Source organism: Rhincodon typus, chromosome 3 (genome assembly GCF_021869965.1).
Source record: "Rhincodon typus isolate 14 chromosome 3, sRhiTyp1.1, whole genome shotgun sequence".
Classification (NCBI taxonomy): domain Eukaryota; kingdom Metazoa; phylum Chordata; class Chondrichthyes; order Orectolobiformes; family Rhincodontidae; genus Rhincodon; species Rhincodon typus.
The window spans coordinates 63,631,056-63,654,392 of record NC_063334.1 but is presented as its reverse complement, the minus strand read 5'-3'; the positions used below and the strand labels follow the sequence as shown (position 1 = coordinate 63,654,392).

At 40.3% G+C, this 23,337-nt stretch overlaps 2 protein-coding genes across 2 annotated transcripts in view; one reads left to right on the top strand and one right to left on the bottom strand.

Annotated features, from left to right (window-relative positions):
- Positions 1-2,482: 2,482 nt before the first annotated feature.
- Positions 2,483-17,225, bottom strand: phax (phosphorylated adaptor for RNA export). Its single transcript, XM_020514113.2, has 5 exons — positions 17,091-17,225; positions 12,692-13,374; positions 7,167-7,287; positions 4,355-4,438; positions 2,483-3,335 (listed from the first exon to the last, which is right to left on the bottom strand). The coding sequence occupies exons 1-5, from the start codon at positions 17,166-17,168 to the stop codon at positions 3,063-3,065; spliced, it is 1,239 nt and encodes a 412-aa protein (XP_020369702.2). The 5' UTR covers positions 17,169-17,225; the 3' UTR covers positions 2,483-3,062.
- A 4,818-nt stretch (positions 17,226-22,043) lies between these two features.
- Positions 22,044-23,337, top strand: part of LOC125482798 (alpha-aminoadipic semialdehyde dehydrogenase-like) — a 12,940-nt gene continuing 11,646 nt past the window's right edge. The window contains exon 1 of the mRNA XM_048595110.1: positions 22,044-22,410. Coding sequence (XP_048451067.1) covers positions 22,222-22,410 — 189 coding nt within the window. The 5' untranslated portion in view covers positions 22,044-22,221. The remainder of the gene's footprint in view (positions 22,411-23,337) is intronic.

The following is a 23,337-nucleotide window of genomic DNA, read 5'->3' as shown; positions in this document are numbered from 1 at the left end:
GATCTTATTGATGATGTTTTGGAAGATGCTTATTCCCAGTGATAGCCCTGAATTGACTGCCCAATCACTGATATGAGATGTTCTGAAATTGTTCAACTATTTTGTTGATAAAGCTTTTAATGCAAGTGGTGCATGGTTCAACGTACAGCATCATTCACATCCTCATGACCTGGGAATTGTACATTTACTGGGCAAATACAGCCCCCAAGATTTCCTCGTAATGATTTTTACTCTAACTTTCTGGAGATGACCACCTGTTGCTGATACTCTGCTTCTCTGTTCCTGTGGACTAACTAGACTACAGTTGACAGAACATTATGCATAAAGACTCCAGCTGTTACACAAAAACAGCCACCAACACTTGCTTGGGTCAAAAGCTCTCAAATAAAAAAAAACTGATGACTCCAATCAGCCTCTTGTAACTCATCAGCTGTTGCATGCTAATGCACATATTTAAATTGCACCGTGACAGCTGGCAACATTTAAATTAAATTAATAAAAATCATAAATGTATAACTAGTCACAAGAATAGATGCCACAAAGCTATTATTGATCATCATAAAAACACATCAGGTTAACTACTGTCCTTTTGGGAAGAAAAACTGCCTTCTTTGCTTGATTTACATGTGGCCCCAGATGCTCAGCAATGTGGTCCACTCTGAACTACCTTTTGTAGTGGCCTACAGTTCAAGGACATTTACTGATGGGTAACAAATGCTGGCCTTGCCAGAAACACCCACATCCTTAAAAGATTTTCTTTTAAAAATCTGTATGGAATCATAATTACATTGCAAATGTAATGAGTTTACAAAGTACAAAAGACCTTTGTATCCATATTCCAAAAATAGGACAAGAGATAACTGTTACAGAAATTAATACAGCTATTGTAGTTCTAATGTATCTGGAAAAAATACTACTGTAAATGATGAGGGTTTTTTAAAAAAAAATGTTCTCTTCTGTCCATTTCATTTCTTTGAAAAAACCTCATTTCTTTTCTCTTGGAGCAGAGATTATGATTCCTGTAGGTTTAGACTGCGTTCACCCTGCAGAATCATAGAATCCCTACAGTGTGGAAACAGGCCCTTCGGCCCAACAAGTCCACACCGACCCTCAGAACATCCCACCCAGACCCATCCCCATCCCCATCCATAACACACCTAATCTACACAGCCCTGAACACTATGGGAAATTTAGCATTGCCAATCCATCTAACCTGCACATCTTTGGACACCTTAGGTTTAGAATATGTTCACCCTACAGGCAAAAGATAGGATTCTTTCCAGAAAGCCACAAGACACAGGCTTAGCCAGACACGTAGTTGCTTTTGCAATTGATTCTTTTGGTGTTACCAGCAGACAAATGATAGAACTCAAAAACTGTATAATCAAAGGTGATTCAAACAAACCACCAGTTCTAATCATGTAACGAGGGATTGGTGGTTTCAGCACTCAGTTGAGGTGAGTTTTGATGCTCTATTCAATAAACTATTGCATCTTGTAGCAGATAACTGTGGAGTCATTAGACCAATTTCCAGCATGTTTTTTTTTTAAAATCAGAACTGGCTAGGATAGACCTCTCATCTATGATTCCAGTGTGTTGGCTGGTTTGAAAGGTTCATACAAATGAGAAGTGTGACATTTCAAAGAAATGGGGAGCGAATTTTTGTACTGACATTTGCTGAAAATTTCTAGAAGCAGCCAACTTATCCGTTCTATACGCCATAGTAGCCATCTTTCTTGGCCTGTTTAACGTCTTTTAAAAAGAGCCACTAAGTATAGGTAAGTATTAAAATTAATTTTTAATCTATTAATGACAAGTTTTACCCTCAAAAACTAAATTCTACTTTTATTTTAACCATGCATTTCAACAAAAGGGATCGTCATTCATTTTCCCATTGTCAATCTGGCCCCTGTTGCACTGTACTGTGGCTTTTCCGATGATTAAGAGGCATCTCCCTCACTTCTGCCTTGTCTATTTGGAAGGAGGCTCAACTCAAACCCATGCAGAACCTCGAACCATGTTCAGCTTTCTGTAACTTTGGAGAAACCTGTTGAAGCAATACCCCAAGAGCCAAATGGATCTTAGGCCCCTTTTTGATCTGAATGTTCACAACGTCCTTACAAATATCATATTTCCTTCTCTAATCTTGTCTGGCATACATACACAATGAGATGGAAACTTAGCTGATTTTCCAAAGCAAACCTTTCAGTTGTGGCAATTCAGAACAGACAATAAATTATGGCCTAGTCAGGGATGTCACAATAGAATTTTGCAAACCAGAGAAAATTGTATTTTACTTATTTGCCCAAAAGCTCAAGTCATCCCCTTAAGCCTCATCTACTCTGGTATGGTTTCAGTACCCCACATCCCTACCATTGAACATTTTTTGGCTCTAATTTTGGAGGCTATAGTGTATTTTAATTGTTTTAATTTTGTAATGGAATATCCAAAACTGTGCACCATAGTCACGCTGCAGTCAAACTATTGATGTATACATTTTATTTCCTCACTGGTTTTGTATGGTGTACTCCTACTTACATAATCCAGTTTTCCATTGGTCATTTTAATGCCTTTATCAACCAGCTCTCACACATGCCATGTGCTTAATTTCATAATATCTGTTCATCCAATACCATCCAGTAGTTTCCAATAACATCACCATCATATGCTAAAATGAATCAAAAGAGCTGCAAAAAAATTTGCATTTAAGTAAAAAAAATTTACTGAATGTAAAAAGTTATGATGCACAAACATAAAATTTACATAGAAGAATGATTTAAGATTCCTTTGCTGATAGGAATGCATTACTTTACCCTATATTCTCAAAAATGCTGTGATATGAGCACAACAAAGTTAATTGACAATTTATGTCATTTGAAAGTTAAGCATGAATTTGTAAGTTAAACACACCACAATACTAGCCAAAAAACTTGTTTCAAGTAAGGAGGGTGTTATAAATGTAGCACAAATATGTCAACTAGAAATTTTAATGAGATCACCAATATAGGGATATTTATTACATTTGTCTCATAGTATTTCAGTGCTGTAACTAAGCAAGCTTTTCAAAAGATTTCCAGATCATTGCTGTTATCAAGTTCAATTGCATCTTCAGGATCTAATGTTGGCTTTTCCATGTGAACTTCTTCTGTATCTTCAACTGAAGCCAAGGCATCATTTGTATCACTAGCAAAAGTCTCTCGTGAGGCATCATCCTCCACTTGCAGGTTCAGTTCCTTAATAGCTTGCTTCATCTTTTTCCCAATAATGTGTCGCCTCCTTTTTTTGGCTGCTTTTTTGCAATTATATTCTCTCTGATTTTCATCATAAAAAATTTCCTGTTGATCAAAGGTAATAGATATTTTCTGACTCATTTAATATGACTGCAATCTAAGTCTTTAGCTGTAACAAAAAGAAATATTAGTAGATTGTGTCCTTTGCAATTAAATTTTGAGAGCTTAATCTATGAATTAATAGAGGATGCACGAAAGTCAAAGGCAGAGGAATTGGGTTTTAAAGTCAAATATAGAACTATAAAGGAACAAAATCATGAAGGGGTTTTAACAGAAAGATGAGAATACTTGTTCTTGTACAATTGTGGTTTAAGAAGCCCTCGAGTGGCCATTCTTCACATCAGGTTTTGGGAAACAAAATGTAACTGACGATACAGTGTCACACAAGATAAATGACATTTGGCCTAACAAGTCCATGCCAGCGTTTATGCTCACCTGAATCTTTCCTCCTCTAAATCTTCCATTGGAGTATTAATTCACATCTCTATCACATGCTTATCTAGCTTCTCCTTGAATACATCAATACTACTTGCTTCAACCACTTCCTATAGGAGCAAGTTCCACATTCACATCATTCTTTGGTTAAAGGGGTTTCTCTCAGATTCTCTTTTGGCATTCTGAATCCTAAATTGATGACCTTTAGTTATCCTCTTCCCTGTAATTGGAAACATTCTCTCTGTATACACCTATCAGAAGCTTTGATAATTTTGAAATTAAGAGAAAAACCTGTTAATCCTTGCCTGACATTTATGCCCACCCATTTCTGATCAATTCCTCATTTATCTTCTTTGCACCCTCTCCGTTGCCTTGTAGCAGCAAAGAAAACTTAATTGCTCACCACATTCCCCAAGCTAAGTACTCTGTACAGGCATTACTCTGTTGCACTGAGCTTTGTGCTACTCATGTACTGCATCTGAATTCTGCCCACACATTTAAACCTTCAGCAGACATTACAATATAATGATTAGCAGCTGGAACATTGATTTTAAGGGAGAAAAAAATGCCCTATCAAACAGTGGCATTTGATGATTAGGTTAGTTACATAAAAATGTTTGAGCTCTAACCTTAAGTTGGTCTTGAGTGATGCTTGGTGTATTTTTCAATAACTGCAAGTAAACTCCACCAGGTGTTCTTCTGCGGCTGCCATCCTACAAAGTAGAAAAAAAATTGCACAACAAAGCTGTGCTCATGCAAAAAGAAACTAGCCTCTCTTCCTCCAAGTACATCTTTGCTCACTAATTCATTGTACCTCCCACTAATGTTAACCTAGACTTTTCTTTTTGTTTACATGTGTATCAGACATTTGCACCTTTTCTTTTGACCTCCTGTGAATTAGTTCTATATCCTCACTTTTTCATAGAAACCTGGAGGAACACTTCCAGCTGCAAATCTTTTTAGGGGAGGTGATGGTCTAGTGGTATTATCGTTGGACTGTTAATCCAGAGACCCAAATAACGTTCTGGGGGCCTAGGTTCGAATCCTGTCACAGCAGTTGGTGGAATTTGAATTTATATTAAAAATAATCTGGAATTGAGAATCTAATGATGACCATGAATCCATTGTCAATTGTTGGACAAACCCATCTGGTTCACTACTGTCCTTCAAGGAAGGAAACTGCCATCCTTACCTGGTCCGGCCTACATGTGACTCCAGACCCACAGCAATGTGATTGATTCTTAACTGTCCTCTGGGCAATAAATGCTGCCTAGCCAGCGACACCCTCATCCCATGAATGAATAAAGAAAAAATAAGTGACAGAAGCATTTCAGCTCTTCCTAAGTACAAAGCCATAACCCGTCTCTCAAGCACTATTTGGCTTTCTGCCATCTTAAATGTAAAGTATAACCTCCCAAACCCACTTTAACCATAAAACCACAAGAAACAGGAGCAGAAGTAGGCTGGTCAGCCCATTAAGTCTATTCCACCATTCATCCAGGTCATGGCTGATCTGAATCCCTAATACCACTGTCCTGCCTTTTTCCCATAACTCTTGATTCTCTTACTGATTAAAAATCTGTCTACCTTGGCCTTGAATATACTTGATGACTCAGCAGCTCTCTGCAGTAAAGAATTCCAGAGAGGCATACACTCAGAAGAAATTCCTCCTCATCTGTCTTACACAGACAGAGTCAGACAGCATGGAAACAGACCTTTCGGTCCAACTCGTCTGTACAGACCAGACATCCTAATCTGACGTGGTCCCATTTGCCAACATTCAGCTCATATCCCTCTAAATCCTTTCTATTCATATCCCCACGCAGATGCCTTTTAAATGTTGTCAATGTACCACCTCCACCACTTCCTCTGGATGAATGCACCATCCTGTTTGGAGTCACGCCTCAGGTCCTTTTTAAAAATCTTTCCCCTCCCACCTTAAACCTATGCCCTCTAGTTTTGGACATCCCCCCCACTCTAGGAAAAAGATCTTGGCTATTCACCCTATCCAAACTCATGTCTCTGATGCTCTAGGGAAGAAAGCCCCAGCCTATTCATCCTCTCCCTTTAGCTCAAACCCTCTAGTTCCAGCAACATCCTTGTAAATCTTTTTCACACCCTCCCAAGTTTAATAACATCCTTCCATTGAAGGGAGACCAGAATTGTACGCAGCATTCTAAAAGTGGTCTCACCAATGTCCTGTACAGCTGCAACACGTCATCCCAACTCCTTTACTCAACATTCTGACCAATGAAGGCAACTGTGCCAAACACTTTCTTTACCATCCTGTCCTCCTGTGACTCCATTTGCAGGAACTATTCTGAGATTGTGTCTCTTGGTCCTAGGCTCTCCCGAAAGGGGAAACAACCTTTCTGCATCTACCCTGCCCAAGTCCTCTACTAATCTTATACGTTTCAATAAGTTTGCCTCTCATTCTTCTATATTCTAACGAGTATAGGTCCAATTTACCAAACCTCCTCTTAGAAGACAGTCCTTCCGTGACAGGTATCAATCTATCTCTGGACTGCCTCCAGTGCCAGTATATCTTTCCTTAGACCAGCCTTGCATTGGAAAAACAAGACTCTTCAGCAAGTTGGAAGACTGGATGTTTTTGTGGATTCAGTGACATCAATCACTCCAATAAACAACGACAACCTTAGCCCCCTATATCTACTTGCATGATAATGCACTAATGTATACCTCATGACTTAAATATTACACAATGTTTTTTGCATATCTACTTCTTCTGTTACAACTTATAATGGGCAACACCCTGAATCAACTATCAAAAATTACAACTACAGAACCATAACCCAGCATTCTGTACTTTTCAATTCCCTGTGCTAAATACTTTAGGAAGTCAACTTGCAAAAAGTGTCATTGAGATAATGCTTATTTCATATTATAAGGAGGGGTGTCCCAACCTATTTTAGCTCACGATTGGCTAACACTCATTGAAATTAACCCAGATATTTCACACACAAGACAGGGGTTTTGAATTTGTGATCAGTAATGTTTGGGGATGTCCTTTATTTACATTAAAGCACTAAGATAGAACTTAAATCAACATAAGAACAATTATGACCACGACTATGTTGAGTCCTTGCCGGAGCACAGTCCCTCGTGCAACAAATTTCATTCAGTATCTTACACAATCAATCACTATTTGAGAAACTCACTGATGTTAACAGGTTATTTGATTGCAGAAGGCATCACAACCAATCCCATTCCTCTCCTCACCCAAATGTCACACATAAATCCAACAGCACTCAAAGGAATTACTGTCACATTCCCATGACTAGCTCAGCTGAGATTAGCTAATTAAGCAAAGAATGGGGATTGAAACTGATTTTTTGCTGAAGGCATTGTTTAGTTACTCAACAGACAAAGTTGTGGGGCTATTCACAATTTTAAAAGAAAAAATAGAAAGGCATTACTTACAACAATCATGAGTCCACCATTCTGTTCCACTTCAGCTGTTTGAATCAGAAGTTCTATTGCTTTCTTCCTTCCAATAATTTTAACAACCCTATGAATCAGATCAGTTTTTGGTTCTCGGAGCCTGAATAATTGAATTTCAAATTGGTTATATTTTCTGCAACATATTTTTCATACCAGATGCACACAGCTTCAACATTCTGGATCATTTTGATTTAAAAAGGCCAAGGAATTCCTGCAGCATATTTTAAAATAATTTTCTATGGAAAAATGAACTCCAGGCCAATGTAAGCGTCATCAGATGAGCTTAAATATCGAGCAGGCCACTTTTCTCTCCAAAAAATTGACGATAGCCTGCCACCAAGACATCAAACTTTTCGGTCCTAGATATTGTACACAAATCTTATACGTTTCAATAAGTTTGCCTCTCATTCTTCTATATTCTAACGAGTATAGGTCCAATCTACCAAATCTCCTCTTAGAAGACAGTCAGTACGTACTGTATCTCTGAATTCAAAAGCTATATGTCTTAAAAACATGTCAGCTTTTACATGCACTTCAGATTTGATACTTGCATGCATTTCAGTGAAGTTAAATCCACCAAATGACTGTTCCTTATTGGTGAACAGAGGGTGGGTGAAGAAGAGAGAAGAGAGGAGGAAGAGGTGGAGAAAAATTCAACAATATTCAATCACACCTGTCAGGCATGATCTATTTCCAAATCCACCTTTGTACTGTCATGTTCAGTACAGGGAGGCCATAATCTGAACTCAAAACAATTTGCATTTGAAAACATGATACAAAAAGGCTGATAAAGATAGTAACCCAGTCACATAACCTTTGTGGATTGGAACCACTCCCTTAACACTCAACAATTTTTAAGAGATGCACCATAGAAAGCATCCTATCTAGATGCATCACAACGTGGTTTGGCAACTGCTCTTCTCAAGACCACAAGAAACCATAAGAGTTGCGAACACAGCCCAGTCCATCACATAAACCAGCCTTCCATCCACTGACTCCATCTATACATCCCGCTGCCTCGGGAAAGCAACTAACAAAATCAAAGACCCCTCCCACCCTGGTTATACTCTCTTCCACCAGGCAGGAGTTATAAAAATTTGAATACATGTCTGAATGGATTCAAGAACAGCTTCTTCCATGTTGTTGTCAGACTTTTAAACGGACCTTTCCGATGTGAATTCTGATCTCTCTCTCTACCCTCTCTGTGCCTGTAACACTGTTTTCCGCACTCTATTCAGCTACCCTGATGTACTTTGTATGGTACAATCTGTCTGTATAGCATGCAAAACAATGCTTGTCACTGTATCTCAACAATGTGACAACAATAATTCAATTTATCTTTAAGTAGGAGAATGATAGGTAATTTTCCAAACTAAAGGAGCAATTCCAAAATTGAGAAATGTAGAAATTAAGAGGAGTGGACCATTCAGCTATTTAAGTCTGCTCCACCATTCAATATGATCATGACTGATCATCCAATTCAGTACACTGTTGTAGCTTTCATCCTCTGGTCCCATTAGCCTCAAGAATGAACTCTTGAAGATTATAGCTCTGGTATCTGCAACCTATTTCCTTTAAAAACCCTGAGACGCAAACCATAAGGTTCGAGAGATTTGTCAATCTTTAATAGATTTTTTTCGCTTATGTTAACATGGATCTATTTCTGATTCAGTGCTGGTTTCCTTGGGGTATCTGTTATCTCGTCGTCTTCCTCTCCCTTAAATACAAATTAAAAGTTATTTTCAGGTCTGTAACTGCCTTATTTTCATTGATAATATCAATTGCCGTGAGGGTCCACACTGAATTTGAATTTTTTCTTCATAACTGCAAAAGTAATTGCATTGATTTTAATATCCTTTACGTGTCTCTTCAAATTCAAAATTGAGGGGCTTTTGTTCAATCAACCTCCACTGCTCTGTTTATTTCCCATTTGCCAGGATGCAATCTATTTTTTTGCATTATTTTAGTTTTACCTCACCTTTTTAGTTACCCATGTATGTCTTTTTTAGGAAATATGGTTCTTACCCTTAGAGGTTTAAACAGGTTCTGAATCTTTTTTTTTTTTTAAAAAACATTTCCCTCTATTCTTCTGTTGTTTTACCCATTAACAGAGTTGCTCAGCTTACTATGATCAATCACTATTCTCATCCCATTGAAGTCAGCCTTACCTAAATTTTGTTTGTTCTTTTCAAATGCTACGCTGAACACAACCAGATTAAGATTGCTAACAGATAAATGTTCATGCACCTATAGACATCTAACTAAATCAGGCTTATTATTAAATCCAATGCGGCAGGAATTTTGTTGGTTCTTGGATACATAGCTTGAAACACGCAAGTTCACTACCTTGCTGACATGGTAGGCATTACCAAACGAGAGCCACTGTATGACAGCGTGCACAACAGTGATAAAAGGAATTTAGCACAAGTCAGTGGTGGATGAGCTCATGCCTACAGAGAGCAGAATGTGGGAGAATAGCCAGGAATGCAATGGAAGTCGTATTTCAAAGGTAACAAAAATATAAGGGTTTCAGCAACAGTTCAACTGAGATGGGCATAATTGTTATGGAGTTGGAAGTAGGTATAGCTAAAGGAATAGAATATAAAGGTAAGGAAGTATTGTTGCAACTATACAAGGCATTGGTGAGACCGCACCTGGAGCGGTGTGCACAGTTTTGGTCCCCTTATTTCAGGGAGGATATAGCGGCATTGGAGACAGTTCAGAGGAGGTTCGCTAGATTGATCCCAGAGATGAGGGGCTTGTCGTTTGAAGAGAGATTGAACAGTTTCCGCCTGTACTCTGTGGAATTTAGAAGAATGAGTGGAGATCAATTTGAGGTATTCGAGATGATAAAAGGTATAGATGAAATACACGTGGAGTAGATGCTCCCTTTTGTGGGGCATTCTAGGGTGAGAAGTCATAGTCTTAGGGGAGTAGCCAATCTAGAACAGAACTGTGGAGAAACTATTGCTCCCAAAGGGTGGTGAATCTGTGGAATGCATCATCCCAAAGGGCAGTGGATGCTGGGACAGTGAGTAAATTTAAGGAGTTAGACAGATTTTTAATTGGTAATGGGTTGAAGAGTTATGGGGAGAAGGTAGCAAAATGGAGGTGAGGAGCATATCAGCCGTGATCGAGTGGCAGAGCAGACCCGATGAGCTGAATGAACTATTTCTTATGAAGGTGGTCTTAGTAATAATACAAATATAGCTGGAAGAAAACTTGGCGTCAAAAATGACTTCAAGGTTGAGGACAGCCTGATTCTGCTCATCCAGTACTAGATATTTGATATCTATTCTGATAACTTAGCAATGAAGTTGAGAGAATCCATATACATTTTGAAATCCTCCATTAAAGCCCACCTGCCTTTACTATCCTTACTTATCTCTGCATTGACACAATCTACTTAGCAGTTATCTGGGGTATTTACACAACTCCTACTACTGTCTTAATCCTTTCCCATTTCATAATTCTACCCATAAACGGCTTCCCTCTTGTTCTATCCTCTTTCCATCAAAATGATTTCATCCTTAATCAAGATGGCTACTCTTTCCCATGCCATTTTCCCCTATCTTTTCTATAGAAATTCTAACCTGGTATATTTAGCTCTCAGTCCTGACTGTCTTGTAATTGTGTCTCAGTAATAGCTGCCACGTAAAATCTCTCATTGCATGTGACTTTCAGTTGCTCAATTGCTGGTTTACAAGTATAAATTGGGACACTGTACTGCAAATGAGTGAGTGCCTGCTTGCAACAATGTATCAGACTAAGCAGGAGCAGTGTAAAATTCAGACCATAAAGGCTGTTGTGATAAAGTGGCAGTTTCCCTATCTCTGGGCCAGGAGGCCTGGGCTCAAGTCACCTGCTCCAGAGCAGTGTCTAATGTGTGTAGATTGATTAGAAATACAGCAAACTTTGTTTTAACTGGTTCCTTATGAATGGCACTCTCAATAAACTGGCAAAAATTATATACCTCAAGTAGCAGAAGTTTATTGTATTATCATGATGTCTGAGTAGTCAGTTGAGGATGCGAGGGGGAAAGCTCTCTGCTGGTAAGCTTTACTTAAGGCAAAGAGGCATTATTAAAGTGATGTATGCTGTAAATAAAGTATAACAGTGATGTATATACCTACTGCATTACGTTTCTATTACTCTGTGTTTTACATTGATGATGTGGACCCCTAGATCAATAGAATATTTGTCCAATCGGCACACTCCTGGTCCCGTAGGTGCCAGTTAATACAAAATGTGCTGTGCCTAGAATTCAGCCTTTAAACATTAGCTAAAATTATTTTGGCTACTGACAAGCCAAAGGCTAAGTGTCTCCTTGACAACACGAAACAAATCTTTAAAATATCAAAGGGGCTCAAGTAATATCGTTGCCTAGAAACAAAGCTCTTGTGTAATACTCGTTACTACAATGCAACTGTGTTCAAAACTGAGGAGTTGAGACAGGACTCAAGGTATTCCCTAAAAGTCTGATTGTAGCTTTAGTTGGATCAAGTTCTCCCATGTTACATTATAGTTTCTGTTGATGTCAAGCCAAAACCACTTCATTCGTACTGATAACGTCATGTCAGTGTACTATGACAGTCCCTGGAATGATGGCTAAATCCATATACAACAGTAGGAAGGGAAGTGGTTTAGTGTTCTCACTTTTGGCACAAGAGGCAAGCAATCACATTTGACAGTCTTGTGAGGCAGGACAAAATTAAAAAGTCCATCATGTGTATCCCAGCAGCTGACTCAAAAGCAGCAAAATTGTAAATACCCACAGTCAGACATTTTCTTCAAACCAATTGCTGCACCATGGAAGTGGGTTTAATTTTATTCATGGTACAATTGACAAATGGAGCCCAACCATTTTCCCCACACCAAGTGAACCAGAGGCAAGGGACAGAGATTCAGATTCCACCAAGGAAACTCATGGAATTTAAACTAAATTGATAAATCTGTAACATAAAGCTGGTCTCAGCAATGGTGATCATGATCAACTATTACTGATTATTGCAAAAACCCAGCTTTTTCACTAGTGTCCTTTGGGGAGGAAATCCGCCAGCTTTGCCCATCTGGCCTGCACCTGACTCCAGTACCACAGCAATTTGGTTGACTCTTAGAGATGAGCAACGTTCTGGCCCTACCAAGGGCATCCATATCCTAAGAAATAATAAAAGCAAAAAGAAACCAATTCTACTTGAACAGCCTACTTCACTTACCATTTGGAGACAAAGGTATCGTTCACCTTACCCCTTCTTCGAACAACACTGACTTTTCTCAAAGAACAAAAAAGCAGTATGAACAGAGGTATTGTTTGATGATTACTGCACAGTTGGGGATGCCACAAAGGCTCAGAGGCACACCGAACGAAGGCAAATTTGCCGAGGCTCACACAAGGCAGAAAGCATCTGCAGATAGCATCTTACTACTACCTCTGCAGAAAACTTTTCAGTTGTCATATTCTAGATAATCTGTACTTAGCACAACTGTAAACAGAACATACCAACCTGTAAGCTATTTCATCCGAAATCTTAGTTGGACTATCATCTTCTTTAATATCATATTTTCCCTTATAGTTCATTTCAAGCCTTTCCCCTAGCCTCTCCTTAACTGGCCTTTTTCGCTTGAGATTACTTTGATTAGACTCTTCCTGGTTTTTGATTTTCCTTCCATCCTGTACATACTCATCTAATTCTGTTTCTAACTTATTCATTTCCTCTTCCTCCTCCTGACGCTGCTTTGCCATCATCTTCTTTGCCATTACATAATTATAAGTCTCGGACTGTCGAGAGTTCATGTCAATGCTGCCCTCCATTCCCAAAATTCCCAGCTCTGTTGCCACAGCATCTTGATTTTGCTCCTGTAACACTGAGCCCCAAATATTGTTAACTTTGCGACTTCCGACTTTTGCAGGATTTCCAGCCCCCGTAAAACCATCACCAACCGGACCAAAAGGCATGACTGGAGGCTTTAAAGGTAGATTGTTTGTACTATTTGAACACTTTTGACGTTTCCTTCGCCACAAGAGTCTTTCCTCATCATCAGAATCAAGATCACTCTCTTCACTGGAATTGTCAGATGTTGCGGTTCGGTAGAGCCTGCTCAAATCAAATGAAGATGGATGAGCTGGCATATCATTTTGTGCATTAAAGGGTGTAGTTGGAAAGTTGGGAATAGCAGCTTGCTGGTTCTGTAAATGAAGTACAACACAGTTAGTAAGTGTGAACATTATGGTCGGCCTAATTAAAATTATTGCTTTGGAAAATAGCAATAATTTGCTATTCACACTTTGCAGTGGCTACTAAAACGCCTGCCACTTCTCCAACCAGTGTTTCAAATTTATTCCTTCACCTGTATTCATATATATGAATTTTGCCTACGGAACTTCTTCTTCTTAATGTGCAATCTAGTTGCATGTTCCCATGTGTTTGATGAGATTTCTTTCCTTCAGCAACTGAAATAATTTGTCCAAAGAAAAGACTTCAACAATAAGAAGAGATTGCATTAATCTCAAATTTTGATTGCAACCTTAAATCCCATCCTTAAAGACTTTAAGTGAAGGTCTCAGTCTCTCAAAAATCTGGGCTTGGAACCTGATACTTTTGCCCAGGACTGCAGCCCTGAACTGAATTTGGTTTGTACAAATGTCTTGAGGAATCGCAATCAAAATTTGACAAGTTGAATAAAGAAATATTGGGGCTGATAGCCAAGAGCTTGGTCAAAGAGGCATCTTAAACAAGAGAGGGAAGTAAATAGATGTAGAGGTTTAGGGAAGAGGGTCCAGAGCTTACAGCCTAGGCAGCTAAAGGTACAGCCAACAGTGGCAAAATGAAAATTAGAGATGTGCAACAGACACAAAATGGAGAAGCTTAGCAATCTTGGAGAGCTTTAGGGCTGTAACAAGTTGCAGAAATAAGTTGGGACAAGGCCACAGGAGGATTTGAAAAGAAATATGAGAATTTTAAATAAAAACCAAAAGAACTGCAGATGTCGTAAATCAGAAACAACAATAGAAACCACTGTAAAAGCTCAGTAGATCTGGCATCATCTGCGGAGAGGAATCAGAGTCAACATTTCAGGTCAAATGACCCTTCCTCAGAATCCATTCTCATAAAGGGTCACTCGACCCGAAACATTGACTCTAATTTCTCTCTGCAAATGCTATCAGACCTGCTGAGCTTTCCTAGCCATTTCCATTTTTGTTTGAGAATTTTAAAAGCTGAGCTGTTGCCAGACTGTGCAACAACATAGGTCAATAAAACGTGGATTGAACGTCAAGTGGAACTTCAACAGTTGGCTTTAGACTAAGTGATTAGCACTGCTGCCTCACAGCGCCAGGGACCCAGATTCGATTCCACCCTTGGGAGACTGTCTGTGTGGAGTTTGCAAATTCTCCCCAGATCTGCATGGGTTTCCTCCCACAGTCCAAAGATGTATAGGTGAGGTGGATTGGCCATGAAATATGCCGGATTACAGGGAAATTGACGGTGGTGGGGGGTGTGTCGGTCCGCACGGGATGCTCTTCGGGGGGTTGGTGCGGACTCGATGGGCCAAATGGCCTACTCCCACGCTGTAGGGATTTTATGATATGGAGGTGGAAACTGTGTCAAACATCACACCAAGTGCCAACAGTTTGGCTTGGCCTCAGGCAATGGCTTTGGTCTTTCTGACACTTAATGGAAAAAATTCAGTTCACCTGATATCAGACAAGCACAATGACAAGTCAAAGGACGTTGAGAGAAATAGTGACAAACCAGCTTTCCGCGTACATGTGGAAAATGGCAAGTTTTTACAACCTGGCACTGAGAAATACTATGTTGCTGAAAAACAGTGGCAGCCATGAAGAGAACCTTGGAGAAGCTACAGATGTAAGTGGGTAATAAAGAATAGAAAGTTGTATGGTACTTAAAATTCTCAGGATGCATCTGCACCAGCACCTGACAGAATATTCTAGAAGCTTTCACTCAAACACTTTCAAACTTTAGAAAGATTAACATTCAAATTTGAAATTAATTCAGGTAAAATCTATTTTTAAAAACTGCAAATCCACCAGAAAAGGCAGAATATTATGACAGATCTACCACAGTTTATATACTATAGAATTCAGAATGTTCACCTATAGACCTAGACACTTAAGATGCTCATTTTCGTAGCAACAGAATATTTTCCCCTTCAAAAGATGAATTCAGATCAAATAGCTCCAATTAAATTTTCCTACCATTTAATCATAAAAGCACCTTTTCACAACCCTAAATAGTTCTCACTGAATGATGTTAAAAAAAAGCATAGTAGCTAAATTTCAAGAAATATGTCTTATACAAGACAAACTGTCCAGCTACTCTGTTTTGCTGTCAAAGAATGCATGTTGGGTAGGCTACTCCCTGCACAAAGTTTAATGAGTATCATAAGACATTCTGTATCCACCTGAACATCTTAAGATAGCAAAACATTCTAAAGTGCATCACTGAAATAATCTCAAAAGGGGGAAAAGAAAATGACATCAGACTATGTAGACATATCTGATCAAACAATTGGTCAGCTTTCCTAATAAATACCTTTTAAGAAGCATCTTAAAGGAAGAAAGAGGTACAGGGCCAAGATAGTCTTTTAAAAAGTGCTTGAATATCTTAAACACTTTGACTATTTAAAGTACACCTGAAAGTTCTACTTAAAATTTTAACCAGAAAAAAAAGAAACTTTGTGTGACAGCCTGCAAGGGTACTTGGTCAACACGTTTAAATTATAAAAGACAAAACTGGAAGGAGTCTCAAAGGGGGTAAATAGTTCAATATTATGAACTCGATAAACTTGCATTAACCCATGTTGTTGTGCATTGGTCTTGCTCAAGGTAAACAAACAGAAGACAGGGGTCTTTCTCCTCTAAAGATGAGCATGCTGTCAGGACAGTTGGAAATTCAGTTACCATGAGGATTCTAAGTTTGATCAACTTGAAGTTCATGAAGGAAATAAGGTGCAATCACTCACTAATGTAATATTATAGAACGGCTACATAAAAGCACAAAAGCAAAATACAGTGGATGCTGCAAATCTGAAATAAAAACAGAAAATACTGCAACTACTCAGCAGGTCTGCTAGCAGCTGTGGAGTCATAAACAGTGTTAACGTTTCAGGTTTGTGACCTTCCATCTCTAGTCTTTTGAGACCTGGCTCATGCAGAGATTGCCACTAAGAGATTGAAAGCCCTATCGTTGCAATTGTTACTACTGTCAACCACAGGTGGGGCCAATGGGCTTATGCAGTTTTTTTTTTAAAAAAAGGTTTACCTGAAACGCGAATTTTGCATCTCACCCTGCAGCATTTTCAGCTTTTAATGATTGTCGAAGGCCGGTAATGCAAGCTGGGGAGAAATACATTGCAGGGAGATGCGCAAGAGGCTGGACAGGGTTGGAAGACAGCATGAACCGTGATGGGGGTTTAAGAGCTCCACAGTTGGGGAGGGAAAATGCTACAAAAGGGTTCAGAAAGAAAGGTCACGGGACTCGAAACGTTAACGGATTATTTTCTCTCCGCAGATGTTGCTGAGTTTCTCCAGCAATTCCTGGGGTTTTTTTGGGCTACAAAACGGTCTTGGAACGAGGGTGTGAATTTTACAAGTGAAGCATTTGTGGCCTGGGGCTCGGTGTGAAGGAAGGGTACAGACTCCCCGCAGAACAGGAGGCGGCTACAGAAGTCAATCAGAACCCCCACCCCTTCCCCAGGACTCATTGCTCCAGAGGGAAAGGAGAATGAGAGCCCATTATATTCCAGCTGGATCTCCATGCAGCAAGGGTCTGCTCAGTCAGACAGAGATGTGGCTAATCCTGGTGGCACAGGGAACCGTTTCACTGCAAATTCCCCCCCCCCCCCCCCTTTCCTTTCCTTTTCTTTTCCCCTCCCCTCCGGTACCTGCAGCTCTCCGCCCGTGGTCATCTCCGAGTCCGACTCGGTGTCCAACACCTCACCGTCCTCCAGCGGCGCCGCCATCGCTGCAGGCAGTGCCCGGACCCGGAAACTAAACCTCCAGCTCCACACTTCCGGGTCAGAGCCTCTCCCAATTCCCCCCCACCAGCCTTGGGCTGCTCTAGCCCTGACCAGACGGGGGCGCTGCACTGGCTGATTGCAGTGGGCTATAGACATCCTCTCTCTTCATGACAGGAAAGGGACAGATAGAGAGACAATTGGTTTTATATCATAGAATCATATAAGTGTTACAGTGTAGAAGGGGGCTGTTCGGACCATCTCATCTGCATCGGTTCTCCAAATGACGACAGTTACTTAGTGCCAGTCTCTTGCTTTATATCTGTACTCGTGCACATTATTTTCATCCAAATATCATCCATTGCTTATTTTCATCCAAATATCATCCATTGCCCTCTTGAATGCCTTAACTATACTTCCAGGCAGCGCATTCCATAATCTCACTACTCGTTGTGTGAAAATGCTTTTTCACGTCCCTCACTTTTGTATTTTTTGGGCAAATCGCTTTAAACCTATGCCTTCTGTTTCTTGAAGTTCTGAAGAAGAGTAATGCCTGAAATGTTGACTGCTCCTTTCCTCCAGATGCTGCCTGGTCTGCTGTGTTCTTCGAGCCTCCTGTTCGAATACCATGGATTCCAGCTTGTGTGGTTTTTTTGTCGCTCTGTTTCTTGATTCTTCTAACGTCTCTTTATAAATAGTTGTGGCAAACTGGCTGGATCAATGAAGGTGATCAGTTGCTGCAGGCAGGGTCACCAAATAAGAATTACTACAACAAGCATACCTTTTATGATACTTCTAATTTACTAGAAGTGAAAAAAAAACTTCAGACAAAAAGAAATATTATCTCAACGAAGTCAAAACATTGTTACTGATGTCATCCACACATTGTGGTTATTTTTAATTAATCTATTTAGGCATATCATGGCACTTTTCTGGCCTTTTGGCCCGCAGTTAGGGACACTACCACTGTGCCACAAGACTCTCACAAGACATTTTATACTTAGAGCTGCCCACTGTTCATGTTCATCAAGAGCAACCTTAGATACTACATACTCCTGCCACCAGGACCACCTGGACATGGAAAAGACCTTGGAAGAGATGAAGACAGACAGAGTCAATTCCTGCCCATCTACAACATTCTAAAATCCTGCCAGAGATCCTACCAGTCTAAAACCTAGCTATGACTCCAGCTACCTGGGACTTAAATTCAGTAATTTCCTCTGAAATCACTCCACCTCTTTAAATCTCTTTCTTCCTTGAAGCTGCTCCTTAAAATTGACCTCTTTTGGCTTTTGGCTATCCTTTCTAATATCACTTTATGTAACCAAAAATCACATTTTGCCTTGTGCTGCAATATAAATTGTCATGGATGTTTTATTGCATTAAAGGTATAATATAAACATTGACCATATAAAATTGTGGACGGCTTACCTCAACAGCATTAGAAAGATTAATGTTTGGTGCCAATGGACCTGTCTTCTCCAATATGCTCTTTACTGGATCACTGCTGTATCAAAATTAAGTTTGCAAACATGACATGCCTTTAACAGATACAACTTTAATTAACTTGTATATTTTTAATGGCTTACTAATTTTATCTGCATCCCCCTCTCAGTCACATTCCCCTTCATTTGTTCTGCAGTGTCACATTCAGCTGGGAGTCAACAGTGTCAAGAGTTATAATTCTCAAGAATTGAGCTGTCTGAAAATCAAAACCATGAAATTATGAAGAGGGCGCCTTCCATAGATACACTTAAAAGTTTGTGCATTTTCTGTCCAAAGCTAGTCAACAAAAACATTTTATATTGTATTATTGACAAAACAAGATGTCATTTGATCTATAGTTTTCTGCTCTTCCAGTTAAGTTAAATCAATTACTCCTCGAAATTGTTTCAAACATTCCAAACTCAAACCAACTGTCAGATCCAGAACATCATACTTATCGTTACCATTGTCACAACTACGAATGGGACGTCAGCTTCATGAGCAACATATTAACACAGCCTAGAAACTGCTAGTTACAAACAAAGAAAGTTCTGTGTTTCTAAATTGGAGTGGACTTTGTTGCAAAATGTAAAGGGAAGCACATAAACAAGACAGTTCAGGTCAATATGATGACTGTCTTAAGACATCGAGACAGTTGTTATAAAAATATTGCCAACTTATTATTTCTTATCGAAACTGCTTCAATTTCTGCAGTTTACAAATTTACTAATATAATTTCTGTTCTGTTCAATAGATTATATTTATTTTGTGGAGGGTGAATTCAGCTGCTAAATACTCTGAAATGTACTAAATAAGGAATGAACAATTAAAATTTCAGAATGCATTATAGGTTATAAATTGCAGGACAGTCTTGAATGGTGTGACCTGGAAAGGTGCATGGATCCTGATTTATTTTTCAAATTAACATCATTAACAGAAATGTCTAAAGATATTTGCACTTATGTTATGTCATTTATGTTGTGTGGAGAGACACTTAGTGTTGAAGATGTAGAGAGGCTGCAGAAGGTCTTGGACAGGCTAGGAGAGTAGGCATAGAAGTGGCAAATGGAATACAATGTGGGAAAGTATGAGATCATGCACTTTTGTAGGAAGAATAGAGGCATGGACTATTTTCTAAATGGGGAAAGTTTTAGGAAATCCAATGCACAAAGAGACAAAGGAGTCCTAATTGAGGATTCTCTTAAGGTTAACATGCAGGATCAGTTGGCAGTTGGGAAGGCAAATGCAATATTCACATTCAAGAGGGTTAGAATACAAGAACAGAGATTTATTGCCAAGACGGTAAGGCTCTGGTGAGACCACATTTGGAATATTGTGAGCAGTTTTGGGTCCCGTATCTAAGGAAGAATGTGCCGGCCTTGGAGGGGTTCCAGAGACTGATCCCGGGGATGAAGGACTTGTCTTATGGGGAGTGGTTGAGTATTTTTAGATATTTTTACGCAATTAATATCATCTGTAGGCTGGGAATTCTGTCCAGCAAATTATAGTGTATTACAAATTTTCATGAGGGAATTTGCATAGGAACGCCACTACCACTTCTAAATTCTTCGCCATGTCACACGTCATCCTGACTTGGATGACATTGTCGTTCCTTATCACTGACTGTTAAAAACATTAATCTTTGTCCTGACATAAGTTTATTTGTTTGTAGCCTTTTTAAGTCCCTGACTGCAGTCCCCACTTGAATTCCTTCCCTTCAATTTTGATATTATCAGTGACTTGACAACTTTGCATGAAATTTCTCATTTGTTGATGGGTCTGTACTCAATGGAGTTTACAAGGATGAGGGGGAATCTCATTGAAACTTACAGAATACTGAGGAGTCTGGATAGAGTGGATGTGGAGAAGATGTTTCCTTTAGTAGGAGAGACTAAAACCTGAAGGTACAGCCTCAGAGTGAAAGGACTACCCTTTAGCACTGAGATGAGGAGGAATTTCTTCAGCCAGAAAATGGTGAATCTATGGAACTCACTGTCACAGAAGGCTGTGGAAGCCAAGTTACTGAGTGTATTTAAGACAGAGATAGCTAGGTTTTTGATTAGTAAGGGGATCAAAGGTTATGGAGAGAAGGCAGGAAAATGGGGGTGAGAAACTTAACAGCCATGAACAAATAGCAGAGCAGACTCGATGGGCTGAATGGCCTAATCCTATCCTTGTATCTTATGGGCCTATTATTTCTTTGGAATGTCTCCAAATGCTTCATAATGAATCAAGTGGTCACTGTGGTTACAAAGGCCAAAAGGGAACAAATCTGAGAAAGTTAATGTTGGGTGAAATCGAATAGTACTAACACTCTGATCATAGTAAGCATTTTCACTTCTTTAATAACGCCTATCTGCCCTCCTACCTCAGACTCTCTGATTCTGAAACCATTTTCCATAGCTTTATTCTGTTCTTTCTTTGCAATGGCTGTGGTTCCAGGTTAATTCTGTACCTCCATAATTGACGATTCCAACACTTTGCTGAATGGGCACCTGTGTTGCACACTTTGTAGACTTCTCTTCATCAAACTCAGTTGGCAGTCCTAACCCTGCACCAAGCCTTGCTCACCTATCCTTGTGTTCAAATCTCCCCATGGCCTTGTCCATCCTGTCTCTAACTTTTCCAACCTGACAACCGACACTCACTCTAAGCTGTACAGCCAGGTTCATTGGTGAGCAGCAACCCATAAGCGCAATGAAACAAACAGGTTGTACAAACTACTGGTCCTTTTAAGACGTGGGCAAGGCCAATGGCAGCAATCATGAAGGAAGTACCTAATGTAATAACCAGATGGAGAAACAAATGGATGGAACATCATCTACCATCCTCTAAGAACTTCACATGCCTTCATTTCTGGCTTGCTGCACACCACTGATGTTTTTCCCATCATAACCGTCCTTTCAGCTGGTAGGGAGTCACGTATCTCAATTGGTTGGACAGCTGGTTTGTGGTACAGAGTGATGTCCCCACACATTAGGCTCAATTACTGCACAGGTTAAGCTTACCGTGAAGGAATCTCCTTAACCTCTCCCCTCCCTAAGACTCTCAGCTTAAACCACCACCAGTAGTATCTCCCTAATGAGAGAGTCGTCTGGGACTATGGTGAATTCACCTTTATCAGCTAGTCCTAAGCTTCCTATCCATCTTTCTCTTTTAACACCCTCCTCAAAAACCATTTTGATCATGCTTTTATTCGTTAAAATGCAGCTCTAAATTTAGCTGGTGCTTCAGTGACGTTTCATTATATTAGACTATTATAAATGCAGAAAGGGAAATGCTTTAAAACGAAGTGGCTATGTGTTTTATTCCCCCCTTTGCTCTGGGACTGCACAGTCAGCGGACGTGCTGCTGATCTATTTTCAGGGTAGAGTAGCTGTTCTCTTCCAGAGCAAGGCTTGCAATCCGGGTTCAGGGCTGGATCTGCAGTTAGCTCTTTGCTTCATCCCTTTTCCTTGTACGTTGAGGGGTGGGCAGAACACGCTGCTGCCAATCATACAGGCTGCGCTCCACCGATTGCACTGGCAGTGTGTGTTTTAAACTCCTGAGACTTTTACGCTGCTCCGCTGATAGGATGCAGCGGGTAACGCTGTTCTTCGCGAGGCCTTTGCTCCGAAAGAGGGAGGCGTTCTGCAGCTGGAGACCGTGTGCAGCTATGTCCAGTCTGCTCATCCAGCAGCCCGACTATGCCTGGCTTAAGGAGCTGGGCCTGAAGGAGGAAAACCCCGGCGTTTTCAACGGGAGCTGGGGAGGGCGAGGAGAGGTGAGCAGCAGCAGAAGCAGAGAGAGAGCTCTCCCAGAGAGGCACTTGCTATATCACTGTGACACCGGCCCACTGCAAACAGGACTTCACCCTCTCCTCTTAACCAGCAAATTATGGGAGCAACGTTAGACTAATGTTCGGACTAATCTTTCTTTCTGACCTTTCTTCCCCTCCCCCCAGTTTCAGACTGTTATTCAATGCTTTTGACTTCTGAGCAGTGGGTAGTGTCGTTGTTGCTGCTTTAGTCGGACGCTGGTAAAATGAGAGTGTCCTGTCGTGTGCCTGGAATTTCACGCAACCCGACATAGATTGCAGTTTTCAATGGCCAAATTTGCCAACTCTCTTAAAGGATTAATTACGCAACTTCCTATCCAGCCAAAACCTGCACCCGTTTACAATGCTTTTATAACAAAAGGGCTGCAAGAACCTCAGAAAGTTGTTTTCAAAGTAGTCTGATGATTTTCATTCTGTGCTGTTTGCTGTAATGCATAGGAAAATTAATTTAATTCCTCCTACAGGCCATGTCTAATGTGTACAGTAGAGCTACCAAATCCAGAGTTTAAGTATTTAAGACAAGGTGCAGGGCTGCATGACCACAGCAGGCCAAGCAGCATCATAGGAGCAGAGAAGCTTTTTTTTTGACGTTTCGGGCCTAGACCCTTCAGCAGAAGAGGGGGAGGGGAAGGGGGTTCTGAAATAAATAGGGAGAGAGTGGGAGGCGGATAGAAGATGGATAGAGGAGAGGATAGGTGGAGAGGAAACAAACAGGTTGAAGAGGCGGGGATGGAGCCAGTAAAGGTGAGTGTAGGTAGGGAGTTAGGAAGGGGATAGGTCAGTCCAGGGAGGACGGACAGGTCAAGGGGGCGGGATGAGGTTGGTCGGTAGGAGATGGAGGTGCGGCTTGAGGTGGGAGGAGGGGATAGGTGG